The following is a 14589-nucleotide window of genomic DNA, read 5'->3' on the forward strand; positions in this document are numbered from 1 at the left end:
CGGTGTTGGTTCCGAATGTAGGACATACGATGATTGTCTGCCCACCGGATTTCTTACTTCAATTAATTCGATGCACAGAAGAGCACACACTCTCGTGGTTTGGGGTTTGGGCTCTTTTTTTATATACCGTTGTGGTAAGACGATCTCCTCCTCCCCTGCTCAGAGTTGGATTCAGCGATGTTGTGAACATCACTTCATTTATTTCACTCACTATGATGAGGCTCTTAGTGCACCGGTGTTATTCTGATTTGCCTGTGCGATGCTAGACGGTTTGTTTTGGGAAATAAAAACTGTTGCTAGCTAATAGATTTGAGATCTGCTATTATTTTGGTTTAAGAAGACTTTTTCCAGCATGAAAATGAAGTAATAAGCTTAAGTTTCATTTATTTTCTCTATAGGGCGATTTTCTATATATTGCCTTAAATTTGTAAATTTTATTAATTTATTACCAATTAGAATTAAATGAAACACTACTTTTAATTTGAGATTTTAGTGCAAATTGTTTATAAAATTCAATAATATCTCTTCTGAATAGAAAAAAAAACATTAGAAAACGAAACATCAAATTTGACAAATTTGATTGTTTACTGTATTTAAAAATGAAACTAAATTTACATAAAATAGCTCCATTCATAAGATTTTTCATGCATACTTCATTATCTCGTGAAATACGTTTAGTTCGTCTTACTAATTTCCATTTCTTTTCATTTGCTTTCCTTCACTGCATCTTTCACCCTGCTGTCCTGCACCATCAACAAACGCGTCCAACGTCATCGAACGGCCCTGGGTGCAACTGGTGTGCGTGTCCAAAATTCGCGCACCCTTCACGGGCCTGAAAAACAAACACAACAACCAAAAAGGTTGCCGATGATCCGGAAACGCTACGAATCAAGCAAAACACGAAAAACATCTCGAACGTCGCGTACCATGGCGATCTGCAGAAGAAGGCCGCGATGGAGCGACAGCGAGAGTGCACGGAAATCATCGACAGTAAAGGTGAGTAAAAGTGATGCGTGTGTGCGTGCCGGGATGGGACACCGGATATGTATATTGGGTGTTTGGAGGTTTCGGTGGTGAATTTACTTAAGTTTACTCCTAAAGGATGTGAGTGTGTGTGTGTGTTTGTGCTCTCTCTGGGCTGAGGGGGATGCTGCATGCTTTTATTTTGGCTGCTGATGGGAGCTTTGCGATAAAGGAAATGGAGGAAAACGTAACAGGAAACAGATGGGAATGGCAACGAACTTTCCCATTTTTAAACGTGTTGCTTGTGTAACAGCAGCAGCAGCTCAGATGCGAAGCCCTGGTGTGAATGTGTTGGGTTTGTGACGTTTAGGGGAATCGGTTCTAGTGCATGGTTCAAAATTTTGCCCCTTTTTTAGTCTGTAGTGACCCTAGATGGCGCTAAAGTCGCAATATTGCAAACAACTGTTTCATTGTTAGCCGAACGTCTTTTCGTACAATAAAAGCGGGCTAAAACTAGACGAATGATTATCGATGAAAATACACGATCGTTCGTCACGTGTGTGAGGATCGAAATAGAAGACGCGGACCTATAAATATCTCTTGCGGTAATCTTCCCACACTCTTGCTGCGCTTGGGCGAGCGTACTGTGTATATTTGGGTTGCGTTATGCTAAATGTGTGTTTCCTTCGGCTGGCGCTGAAACGGAAACACAAACAAACACAACCCGGCGTGTTTGCAATGTAAACAAACACAGGTCGCCAACACGAAAGGCGGAAGTGTCGTGATGCAAACAGCTTCGAGACTGCCCAAACAAACCGATGGTATTTGGTTCGAACGGTCAATGAATGAATAAGCGATTGATTTTGTACTGCGGAAGGGCGATGTGCCAGGGCAGAGCAACTTGCCATGGTAGTTGCTAGAGGTGGAGTAAATGTGAAAAAAGATATTTGCTAGCAGGTCGTTGGTTATTTTCATATTTTTACCGTTCTTTGGAGAGCGGTGTGTATCGAAGAATGGAACTAATTGTTTTTAATTTTGCTTGACAGTAAACAAGCAACACGGAAATTGAAATGACCTCACACAGGTTGGCGCTAAAGCGAACGATAATCGTAATAATTTCTTACAACTTTTACAATATTTCATCCCCGAAAGTGAAGTTAATTATTTGGAAACATGACAAAACTATACGACACTAACGACACACTAACGGTTCTTCCGCCGTGGTTCCCACGAAGGGAGGGGCGAGCCAGTCGGAAGCTTGCCAAAGTGGTGTTGCCCGATTGGAGCGCGATATCATCTGAAACCTATTTCACCCCCCTTTCTCACTCTAACAGCTGAACGGCCGGGCATATGCCCATTATGACAAGAACGGCAAAAGAAGAGCTGCCATCGCTCCAACCCCCTTTATTGCTTCACGGTTCGTTGCGTTTCCGTTTCCTTGAACTCCAAAGACCTCTCGCAAGCAGTGGGGGGAGTTCCGCCTGTCCCCATAGAAATTTGAAGCATGTTTTTTTGTCTTCCTTTGCTCGAACACGAGCATCCGCATGTCAAGTGAGCAATTGTCGAATTTCAGACCTCTGGAGGGCGTCCAATGTGTACAGCAGGGGCGCCATTCTTTGGTGGCTTGGGGGCAATAAGAGTGTTTTCACTAGATTCGCAGGAAAGCAGATCTCCATCTAGATCTGGAAAGTGTTCTGCTTCCCGTCTAAAGGGCAACCCTGAAACGCTGGCAACACGTGCAAAGTGCAAACAACAGCAAAAGTTTATCGCGACCAAAAAAGCGCAACAACGGAAATTTTAAAAAGGGGAAAGAGGGATGTTAAACGCAAACCACCCGGACTCGTGGTATGTTTTCTCCCCAAAACTTAAACGTTCACGTTGTACGCTTTGCCGTGCCCAGCACGGAAGTTGCTCTTATATTGCTCCCCTTCGTTTCGGTTCGTACTGGTGGTGCTAAACTGCAACCGTCACAACAAAACCGAACCTCTTTCTTCTACCCTTTGGGAGAACGACACCCCAACAAAAGCTTGGAAGCAAATCGAATGTCCTGTGTTGTTGCTCATGACTCGGTGACTCGGCTAGGGGACGAAGATGTACGCCGTTTTATTCGGCGGGGTGCTTTATGACCACTGCAAAGTTTGCCGGCGACGACCGGTGACGTTGTTTTTATGCAATAAAATGCCGTCCCCACAAGAAAGGAGGCTCTAACAACCATTAGGGGAGAACAATCGAAAGGAGTGCTCGCCAGCGCAGGAAAAAAATCCAAGTGAACTAAAGTGATGTGCATCGATAAATTGGCGTACCATTCAGAAGGTTGAATTGTGTTTGGTGGTGAGGCACGTGGAATTACGATTAGAAGTCTTTGAGCCATTCGGTGGGGTTTTGTTTTTAGGTGGTGCATGCGATTTTTGCCATTTTTTTTTGTTAACTTGACCATGATCATCCACCGTTGGAATGTCGAGTAGAGTAGTAATGGAGTTGTGTAGCTGGTTGCAATGAATTTCTACCTGTCAGAGCTGTCGGTGACGGGGGTGTAAGGGTTAAGAGACGTGGGACGAGGAACCGCATTTTTATGAGCGACCATAAATATTTCGGCTTGCCTAGACAAACTTGTCGAGCTTGTCGAGACCACTGTTTTTGTTAGTGGTGATTGTTTTCCCTGTCAAGGTTGTTTGTCTGTGGCTTGAAAGATCCATCATTTCCGGGCAGGTACAGTGAGAATTGGCCGATTGTTACTGGGCACGTTTCAGCCAGCCGAAGGATCAGGTGAAATAGCCACACGAGCCATTAGGTGGAACTGATCGTGCACTGTCAAATGTATGGAGTTGTGCGTCAATTATAATGGTCTTAGAAGGTTGTTAGAAGAAGGCTCTCACCACCATGAGTCATTCGGCCGAATCCCGCAAGAAGACGGAAGGTCACACAGTGGGTAAGCTTGTTGTGGCAAAGTCAACGTACGCCCGAGCGACGGTGTGTTTGCGATAGGCAGTTTTGGTGATTGTTTTTAATGTATTCCATAAATTTTTGGCCGAAAACAAAAAAACCTGGCCGCTCCCGAAGAGGAGACAACCCCGAAGAAAACGATGCGCTTTTGCGTGGTGAAGCAAACCGATTTTCCCACGGCTCATTCAAAGCTCACACTAAAAATGGGCACCTTTTCACACCGAACCAAGAAATACTGGCGGCAAACCTGCTTTCCGACCTGCTGCGTTGTAGTGGGTGGAATTTAGTGTTGTAAAACCGGGAAAAAACAGTAAAAGATACTTTCGAAGATGTCCGGAAAAGAATGTGAAGTCACTTTTTTGGGCCTGGGAGGTCCAGAAGAGCGATTTGAAATATTCATCCGCAGCTAGGAAGAAAAATTGTTAGTACCGTTTTTTTCACGTTAATTGGGAGTATTGCGTCGCAGCTAAAGAGAGAAGAATAATGCAATTATGGATGGGATATTTTGGAAAAAAAAGTACGGTCTAGCTAGAATTGTTTTGCTGTTATGAAGGTGCTTTGTTGACGTCATATTTAATTTGTTTTAGAAGAGAAGAGAAACGTTCCTTAGATGAGTAAGCTAGTCCACATATTGCATCAATCTAATCATCAATTAATTTACATATTTATACATTTTTTGTTTACTTACTGTGCTTTCTTTTTTGCTTTTACTTTCATCACCTGCCGTTGTCACACCACCTGCCCCCTACTTCATCATCAATGCTGTGTGTGTGTGTGTGCATATTCATCTATCTCTTGTGCTTGTGTTGTTGTTGATGTATTCCGATCGTATCCCGACAACGCCCTCTATATCGCTCGATCGTATTGTGTTTCCCTTTTTCATCCAATATATATCTGTGTGTGTGTACGTATATGTGTCACATCAAATCATGCAAATGATCCTTGACACAACTGATCCTTCGGTAATCGGGGGGCAATCCAATCTGCACCGACTTTGCAATGCACTTGCGCGCGACGCACACAACGCAACGCTTCAAACGCCTGCCCAAACACACACACACACAAACGCAACCCAACAAATGTACACAATACACACGCGTTGTTAACTAATCCTCTGCCGCACAACACAACAACAACGACACAGACAACAACGATCTAGAGTCGGAGTACTTTTCCGAGCAGCTGGCGGCCGAATCGCTGCCCCACTATCAGCCGCCACCGCCGCCACCGGTCGTAGCACCGGCGGCAGGCGGCGGCCCCACAGCCCAGCAACAGGTCAACAACAACGGTGGCATGGCGGGCGGGCCGACCAACACATCGCAGCAGGCGCAGATCATCTCCACCGCCAACATTACCAAACACAACCAGGCGAACAGCTACCACCACCAGGCGGCGGCGCTGCAGCAGCAGCAGCAACAGCAGCAGCAGTATCAGCAGATGAACAACAACAATAAGGCGGGTGGCTACGGCGGCCATCAGCAACAGCCGGGCAGCTATCCGACCGGTGCGGCTTACGCGCAGCATGCAGCAGCCAACAATGGTGCTGGTCCGGTTGGCAACAGTGCGGAGCACGTGCGCCATTCGGTGCTGCAAAACTCGGCCACCCCGTCCGGTGGGGGCGGCGGTGGTGCCGCGACGCAAAAGTACTACGATCCGTACGATAACTATGCCCGCCCGAACCCGACCGCCAACCAGGTGAACAACAACGGCACGGCCGGCCCGCATATGGGCAACAACAACGCACAATATCATCACAGTCAGCAGCAGCAGCAGCAGCAGCAACATATGCATCATCATCACCAGCAACAGCAGCACCACGGTGGTAATGGTATGATGGAACAGCAGCAGCAGCAGCGTGCAAATGGCGCTGTCTATCATCAACAGCATATGCAGCATCAGCAGCAGCACGGTCAGCCTGGCAACCATCACCATCATCAACATCAGCAGCAGTCGGCAGCGATGGTCGATCCGTACGGTCAGCAGCAGCAACAACGCTACAGTGCCAACAGCAACAGTCAGTACGCAGGTGCAATGCACGCTCAGCAGCAGCAGCAGCAACAGCAGCAGCATATGTATCAGTACAACAACGGCAATATGAACAACGGTGCAGCAGCGACAGCAGCAGCAGCAGCAAGTGCTGGTGGGATTGGTAAAATTGCTGACTACGATCCGCTCACGGACGGACCGCGAAACGTGCCGCAACCGAACCGCCAGAGCGCAACGCTGATCTACAGCTCCGGCAACTGTAAGTATTGTACCGGCGGCGAAACCTTCGCTAGACTATTAGTTTCCCCCTTATTGTTGTTGCACATTGCTAGATCAGCTTTTTACGTTTTCTGTGCGTGTTTTTTCGTGTGAATGGAGGTGGGTTGTGTATTGCCTGGTGGAGAAGGGATTACATGTTGTATTACGCTTTGTTTTGTATTTGTTTTTAGATTTGAAGAATTGACCGAAGAAATGGGATGCTACATCGAGGAAGATTGTATTGCAATTCAGTGTATCTGTTTAACGAAAGATTCATCTCACGCTAGGAAGAAACCCTTTTTTTTGTTGGTCTTTTGAAGAACTACAACATTCACTCGGTTTATTTTGCATGGTGTATGTGTTTTTTGTTGTTGTGTTGTTGTTGCACACTCCAGTGAAATGATGCTGCACCTTCGAAATGTCATTTCAGTTCCCGTTTTTTTTCCATCACTTTAATTATGCACCGTACTCATTATTGCCATGTGTCCCCGCTGTGGACCCTCTCCTCCCTACATGCCCATTGCCGTTTTGTATAGTGTTGGGTAAATCTGATTCAGATTCATGAATCTGATTTACATTGATGAATCTGAACGAGTCTTTCAGATGATTCAATGAATCTAAATCTTAGTTAAAGTCATAAGATACACATAGGGCTTGAGTTTCTTATTATTCTTCTTACAGCAAACAACCTACGTGGTCATGGCAGGCCTATATAGGCTTTCGAGACTTCTTGGCAAGTACCACACAGCCTGATAAGTTTGTTATGCTACGGGGAGGCGGTCCATGCGAGGCTTGAACCCACGACGGGCATATCGTCAGGTCGTGCGAGTTAACCACTGTACCATGCCGTCGCTCAAATTCAATCCACCAAACCACCGCCGCGACAACCAATCTGCACTCGTTTGCACTCATGAGCGAGTGACGTCACTCACTTTCAATTGAAGTGAGCGATGAACGGATTTCGGCGAACGGAGTCCATGGTCTGGCCAAATAGTTTGAAAATCATACATGTCATTTCTGGAAATTTATGAATCGTAATTGATTCATGAATGTTACATATTCAAGAATCTTTGAAGAGTCACGAATCTTTCGAGATTCATAAATCCTTGGAGAATCATGAGCTTTTAGAGATTCTTTAGATATTCGGCCTCAGCACAATTTTTCGATCGAAAAAATTTGATAGGTGCCCACGTAAAACTGACAGTATAACTATTTCTTTCGTACTCCTATGTGAAGTCGATTCCTATCGAGTTCAGTATTTAATGTAGGCAAACCATTTTTTTAAATATTTTACAAACGATATCTATCACCCAAAATATTGAAAAAGAACCAAAACATTTACCAACTTGCTTTTACATAACGTTTTACAAAACCATTAACCTTCATTTATGACATTTTACTTATATTCGATAATTTCCGCAGCTCAATGCGTCGCGGATTTTTCCCCATACAAAGCGGAACGATCGAATTTTTGTAGCATAGTTCATTTTGCTCGTGAGTGTCCTGGTATACCAGTTTTCAAAAAGTCCATTAAAATGAACACCTTGGCGGCGAAATGAGTGTCAAATGACACCAAAATGACAGCCGGATCGATCGAATTTTTTCGATCGAAAAATTGTGCTGGGCCGATTGATGAATCTTTAGAGATTCAATTCGGGATTCGAATCACTACTCATCATTGAAGAATCATATGAATGAATCTTAACAAAAGATTCACGAAACCCAACACTAGTTTTGTGTTGTCCCATTTTTCTTGCTGCCTTTTATTAAAGCTGTTTGATTTCATTCTTTCCTCACGAGACTCCCATACCTCGGTGGTTGAAATACTCTTTTCTCTAGCACTCATCCGCCAGGCGACGAACCTTTTTTTTGAGGTCGGCAATGTGTATTTGTTTTGCAATATGTCGAGTGATCTTCAAAGTAAGGCGCGGTTTGTGTGTGGCGACTGACACAGTTGTGCCGCTCGTAGCATGCCAGTGATCTTATCTTATCGTTTCGGTCTCGGGCGTTACTGTTTTTTCGGTGTCACGCGCGCTCACCATCGCTGTCGTGAGAAATAATCAGACACTACCCCCTTGGTATGCTCCGCGTGATGGATAGGAACTTGGTATGTTTTTTTCTGCTTTTTCCTTTTTTCTTTCTCTCGTACCACTAGCAGCGGTGTCGTAAACGTGACGCGCGATACATTCATATGCATTTTTGTTTGTGAACATCGTTTAAACGGCTTTGACAGGGCAGGGCAGCGGTTTTGTGACCTGTAACAACGGCGCACACACACACTCGTGTGTGTTGTTGGTCCGTGGTGTAATGTGTGTAAATAAATGTACCGAACACACAGACACACACGCCTTTTCTTCTTCGGTATGATGGATGGTTGCTGATTATAACAATGAATTCCGTTCGGCCGACCGTGTGATGCGGTTCGTGTGATGAAACGTGCAAAATGCTTCCCAAAAAGGGGGAGAAGGTTTTCTATCCATCTAGATAGCAGCTTTAAGTGGACTTTGCTGAACGATCAATTAGCTCGATCGATCACGCATTCAAGCGGTCATTGAAGTGAACTGTTTGCTTTGGGTTGGAATTCTTCGATTGATGTTTTTTTACTAAACTTGTTTTTTCTCTCTCCCACGTCTTCATTTTAGTGTCAACGAACAACAACCGACGAATCGGTTCGGTCAACGATATTGATCCCGTCAATGGTTACTATGGCTCAGTGGCGGACAACTCGCAGGCCGCTCTGTATCAGCAGCAACAGCAGCTGTACCAGCAGCAGCAGCGGCAATCCCAGCAACAGCAGCAGCAGCAGCAACCGCAGTACATTCAACCGCCCCAGCAGTACGCAGCGCCTGCTTCGAATGCAACGGGCAAATCGATGAGCAAAGTGGTACGTACGTGTGCTTGTCGTCTGAACACGCGACCAAAAACCGAAGGAACACCCCGACGCAAAATGCGCAATGTTATGTGAATCTGATTTTTTTTTTTATTAAGAAATCTAAAGAAGGGACTTTAAATAACGGGATTATAATGTTATAAACGATCTTTGGAGTATCAATAAGTTACTTAGCAGTACGTCGCACTACCACCCCGGGTACGTTTACACTCCGTAGTGCAACACAGACAGAAACGGCCCGCTAGGTGCGCCCGCTGTCGCGATAGAATCTCCGCCCGGTGAGGTGGCTGCCGCGAGGCTACCATCATATCCGCCGGCGGACACGACCGGAGGTGCACTGCCACCATATCCGCCGGCTGAAACGACCGGAGGTGCACCACCGTATCCGCCGACTGACGCGACCGGAGGTGCACCGCCATACCCGCCGGCCGACACGAGCGGTGCCCCGCCATATCCGCCGGCAGACAGGAGCGGAGGTGCACCGCCGTATCCGCCGACGGAAAAGTATGAGCCACTGCCAGGAGCACCCCCGGGTACACCGACGGGCACACCGGCTGGACAGCCGGGCGGTGGAGTGTAGCAGCTCGGCCCGGCCAGCGGTATGAACGGTACGTCGACCGGCTGCCGCGCGGTGGTCGTTGGCGGCTGCGGCACGTACGGCTGATCCTGGTAGGCGACCGGGTGCTGCTGGTTGTACTGGAACTGACACGGGCAGGCCGGTGGACAGACCGTAGTGGTTGGCGCCGCGGTTGTGGTGGACGGTGTCGCCACGTTGAACGAAATCGGTGGCTGGCGGGCGCAGCCGGTTCCACAGGGCGGTCCACCGGTGGCTGCGTTTATACTGCAGCTACACTGCTTCAGTGCCGGTATGGCGTAGTACGGTTGATCCTGGTAGGAGGACGGTGGCTGCTGATAGTACGGCCTCGGGGTGGTCGGCTGGTAGGCGTAGGGCTGCGGGGTGGTCGCTGGATAGGTGTACGGTTTCGGGGCTGGTGGCGGGGTCGGTTGGTACTGGTAGGAGGGTGGCTGCATCGTTACACTACTGCCACAGGGTGGTGGAGGAGGAGGGGGAGGTGGAGGAGGACCATTGCAAGGAGTGGGAAGGTAGGATGGTTTTGGCGGGGCGCATGTGGACGCTTCAACGCGCGGCGGCGCAGTGTAGGAGTAGGGTGGTGGAGGAGGAGCAGGAAGGTACTTGGGAGGAGTGTAGGACGGTGGGGGCGATGGTTGGTAGTATGGTCTCGGTGGGGCTGTCGGAGGAGCGCAGGTGGTCGGCGGTGCGGTGTACTGGACGGGCGGTGGGGCACACGTTGCCGGGGGCTGGTATGGTGCGTACTTCGGTGGGGCATAGTTTTGGGGCGGCTGGGGAGGAGCATACCGTGGCGGGGGGTTTGTTGGACGCGCGCACGGTGGAGCGGGTGTAGTGGTCGCAACGTAGGGCGAAGAAACGTAAACCATTGGCGGGTAGGATGCGGGCGAATAGGTGACGGCAGGATAGTAGTCCGGCGATAGAGCCTCGCTCTGCTGCTGGCAGGCGCACGGAGGGGCCGGTGTGGTAGCCTCCACGTACTTGACCGGCACGCGGCCCTTGGGTTTCCGCTTGCCACCGCACCGGCAGAACTGCTTCGGTACGTAGTAGACCGTCTTGGGGCACAGTTCTCGCTTGATGCAGGTGCTGTTGTGCTTCACGTACCCGTCCTGGCACACGCACTTCGGTTCGCCGGTTTGCACTGGGCTAATGCAGAGCACGTTGCTGCAGTCGTTGTCGCAGGTTGGCTCGCAGCAGGGAGCACTTTCGGTGAGGGTTGCGTACGGGCCGCAGGACGGGCACTGGTCGACCCGGATGCACTTGCCCTTGTGCCGCCGGTAGCCCTTCTTGCAGACGCAGGTCGGCTGGTCGAGGTAGCGCGAGTGAACGGGCCGGCCAGCACAATCGTCGGTGCAGGTCGGTTCGCAGCTCGGAGGCGATGGTAGCAGCTCTTCGTTATCACCACACATTGCTGTTGTGTGGAGGATAGAAATAATTTAGAAATCGAACACATTTTTAGATGAAGATCGATCAACTTACGTGGAACCGGTGGTTTGGCTGGACACTGGCGCAACCGGATGCACTTGCCCTTGTGCCGCACATAGCCCTCCTTGCACACGCACGTTGGCTGTCGGACGTACGCGTTGGAGCACTTGGCGTTCGAGCAGTCATGGTCGCAGGTCGGCTCACAGCACGGCATCGTATCGCGCAGCTCCTCATTCTCCGGACAGACAAGCTCTGCAAGCGCAAGAAACGGATCAATAATGTGAATTGCTTCTAGCCACTGTTCTCGATCACTCTAACATACCGTAAGCCACTGGATGTTCACCCATCACGTCGTAGTAGTTGGACGCAGCTGCTAGTGACGCACAACAGCACAACAGCACACCAATGTAGCACGCCATCATCGTGGTGGCGGTACGCCTGCGGCCGTAGCAGGCAGCCAGGGTTGGACACTTCATCGCTCGAACCGATCAGTACCGAGCGTTATTACACTATGATCGCCGGGAAAGCTGCACGTTACGGTTATATAGGATAGCGCTGTACGCACGTGCTTTCACGCCGAGAAGATGCGCGTCTTGCGCAGCAAAGCTTGAGCGAAACGTGCGATTAAGCTCAGCCAAGCTCGGTGCAGTCCGGTGCAAAGCTGGGCTGCCAAAAAGTGCTGGCCAGTCGCGACCAGTTTCTACCGAACCCAGCAGAACGAATTTGCGCGAAAGAATGTATTGCATTACGAAAGAACTTCCTCTGGTTGTGTTGTGTACCGTGTTTTTTGTTGGTTTGTTTGCATGCTCAAAATGTGTATGCATTTTTTGCGTACGACATTGGCACGTAATTTCGGTGTTGTTTGGCAAAGCGTTTTGGACAACCCACCGGCACCACAATGGCCATGCGTGGCTTATCGTGTTTTTTTTCGGTGTGCTGGTCATAGTTGCGCGTGCTTCTTTCCCGCGTAGGTTCGAAGGGAAAAGAAAGGTTGAAAGCTCTTTCGCTATCAAATTTCTGGTGCACATCACACAAGCGCAGCGCTGGATATGTTATCTAATAGGTGTGTTCGACACTTGTTGCTGGCATTTGGTGGAATTGTCACGTCGCGTGACTCTGGAAATTGGGTGGGAAAGTAGTAGATTGTGCTCGCTGGTGCGTTAGTGTTGCTCCCGGAGTGTAGAGAGAGTAAGGCGTGTTTAGTAATATGTTCTTTGCTTCACAGAGCTGTGTCTTATTGGGAAGCAAACGCAAAATACACTTTTACTTTCGAATTCTAATTAGATTTTTGTTTCTCTTTTTCCCATTTCAGCGCGTCTACCGTGCGCTGTACGACTACGAGGCGCAGGACAGCGATGAGGTCGGCTTCAGCGAGGGTGATCTGATCATCGAAGTGAACTCGATCGATGCCGGCTGGATGACGGGACGCGTGGAGCGCACCGGGCTGACCGGCATGCTGCCCGCCAACTATGTCGAGCTGATGAAAATCTAAATGATCGTTCCTTGCGCCGAACACGGGGACGGGACTGCTACTACAGCCCCTTTATTTTTGTTTCGTGCTAATGCTGCTCTCAGCAGACGTGGTTTTTCTAGCGAACCACATTTGTAGTCCCCGTTTCAGTGCAAAATGTGAAAATTAAGCGCGTTCGAGTGGAAAAGAGTGCGTGACAGTGAATGAGGAGTCCCCTTTCCCAATTCCCTTTTCCACTGAAACACTGATCAAAGGAAGAACCTTTTCTAGTGAGAGCGAGCAATGCCCTCTTCACATGTCACCCAATCCGATCGAGAGAGAGAGAGAGAAAGTGAGCGAGAAAGGGAGAGAAGCGCGCAGCTTTTAATTTAATTTCTTTTTTGTTATCTTTTTTTAGTTATCATTATTATTAATATTATTATAATAATTATTATTTTAATTGCTATTACTACCGATGATGATTACCCTATTCTTCCCCTTCCCTCCCTTGTATGTTTTGGCGTATATTATACGCGTGGTGCGCCGTGCTTGTATATCCCTTTTTTTTTTGGCCGGGGAACACATTTTGTCTCCCTATTAGGCACGTGAAGAGAAGAGATATGAATATATTGAATACATCATAATAGTGTGTATGAAGAAACAGGAACAGGAACAGGAAGATGTGTAAAAGAAAGCTTAGAAATCGAACCAGAAAACCCGTTGTGTATGGCAGCTAAAGCGCGAAAGGATTTGTATTATGAAGGTGCTGTCACACATACACACGCGAATACAGAGAATACAATGTGCTAACTATGATCGTGAGTATTGTTGTGGTTATCAATATTGAACGATTTTGATAAAAACTTTTACCCCGTTGTGTGTGTGTTTACATTCGGGGAAGAAAAGTATCAAATTTTTGAGCCTAGTTGTAATTATGGTACAGTTTGAACGTTTAAAAACGGCGGTATATTGGGAACGTGCCTATCCAAAACCTATCGAACCAGAAAGGCATACTGTAATATTTGTTTGTATGTAGAACATCCCCTTTCTCCCACTTTTTTTAACCTAAACCGCCTTTAAACGCGTTTTGCTGCTATCATCGGATCGGCTGGCTCTTTCACGCAGCGTGTTCCGAGTAGCTTACTTCCAATTGGATACACAATTTGTGCCTAATAGATAGTGTGTATGTGTTTAAAAAATGAAACAACAAAAAATGTGGAAGAAAATCCGGAAAATGTTCACTCAATGTTTTTGTTGTAGTATAGCCAAAATCGAATCAGCACCCCTGGATGGATGAGCCGGGAGCATGGAGAAGATTAGTTAAAATATTAAAATAAAGGGAAACAAATAGAGAACAGAATTTAAATGAAAAAAAAATAAATGAAAAACAAACAAACAAAAAACAATTGCACACACAGCATCCAATGTATACACGTTTAAAGTTAAGCAAATAATCGAGTTATACAAATACTAGAGGAATAAATGTGGAGATACAAAAAAAAAACCCAATAATTACCACTTTGCGCCCTCTGATCAGAAAAAAAACAAACGGTACGAGAAGAAAGCAGTGAAAGAATGACGTGAGTGTGTGTGAGAGTGAAAGAGCTTCCAAGTTTTTGTTTTGTTTGTTTCGAGTTCTAAGATTGACTAAAAAACACACACACAATCACAATTAGAAAAGATGTAAGGATGTGTTTACTAAAACAAAAACACTCAAAATATCAACACCACACTGCGCCTTAGTATAGGAAAAAAGCCTCACAAACCGCCCTGAAAATACCATACGTGCTTTACCGTTTTTCCCCCAGATAGTTGAGACCCGAAAAGGATCGTTAGCCTCTTAACTATACTATCCATTGAAAGATCGTCTTTCCCCTTTTTCTAATCTCTAAAAACTCTAAAACACACATAAAATAACCACAAAAAGATGGTGCACTTTGAAGCATCACTTTTGTCCTATTTGTTACAAGAGAAACAGTGTGTGTGTTATACATAGGTGTAAAGGGTGCGACAAACAAAATCAACGGAAACACAGTAGTGAAAACCCTGCCCCTCCCGTACCGGAACTACAGAATAACACATCAA

At 47.2% G+C, this 14589-nt stretch overlaps 1 protein-coding gene across 2 annotated transcripts in view; it reads left to right on the top strand.

Moving 5' to 3' along the window:
• LOC121594819 (LIM and SH3 domain protein Lasp) overlaps window positions 1-13885 on the top strand; it is a 53865-nt gene extending 39980 nt beyond the window's left edge. Inside the window, exons 4-7 of one of the 2 annotated variants that reach the window (XM_041918519.1) lie at window positions 861-996; window positions 5051-6151; window positions 8793-9034; window positions 12367-13885. In XM_041918519.1, the coding sequence (XP_041774453.1) occupies window positions 861-996; window positions 5051-6151; window positions 8793-9034; window positions 12367-12546 (1659 nt within the window). In that variant the 3' untranslated portion in view covers window positions 12547-13885. The remainder of the gene's footprint in view (window positions 1-860; window positions 997-5050; window positions 6152-8792; window positions 9035-12366) is intronic. The other variant, XM_041918520.1, reaches the window with a different exon arrangement.
• Window positions 13886-14589: the final 704 nt, after the last annotated feature.

Source organism: Anopheles merus, chromosome 2L (assembly GCF_017562075.2).
Source record: "Anopheles merus strain MAF chromosome 2L, AmerM5.1, whole genome shotgun sequence".
Taxonomy (NCBI): Eukaryota; Metazoa; Arthropoda; class Insecta; order Diptera; family Culicidae; genus Anopheles; species Anopheles merus.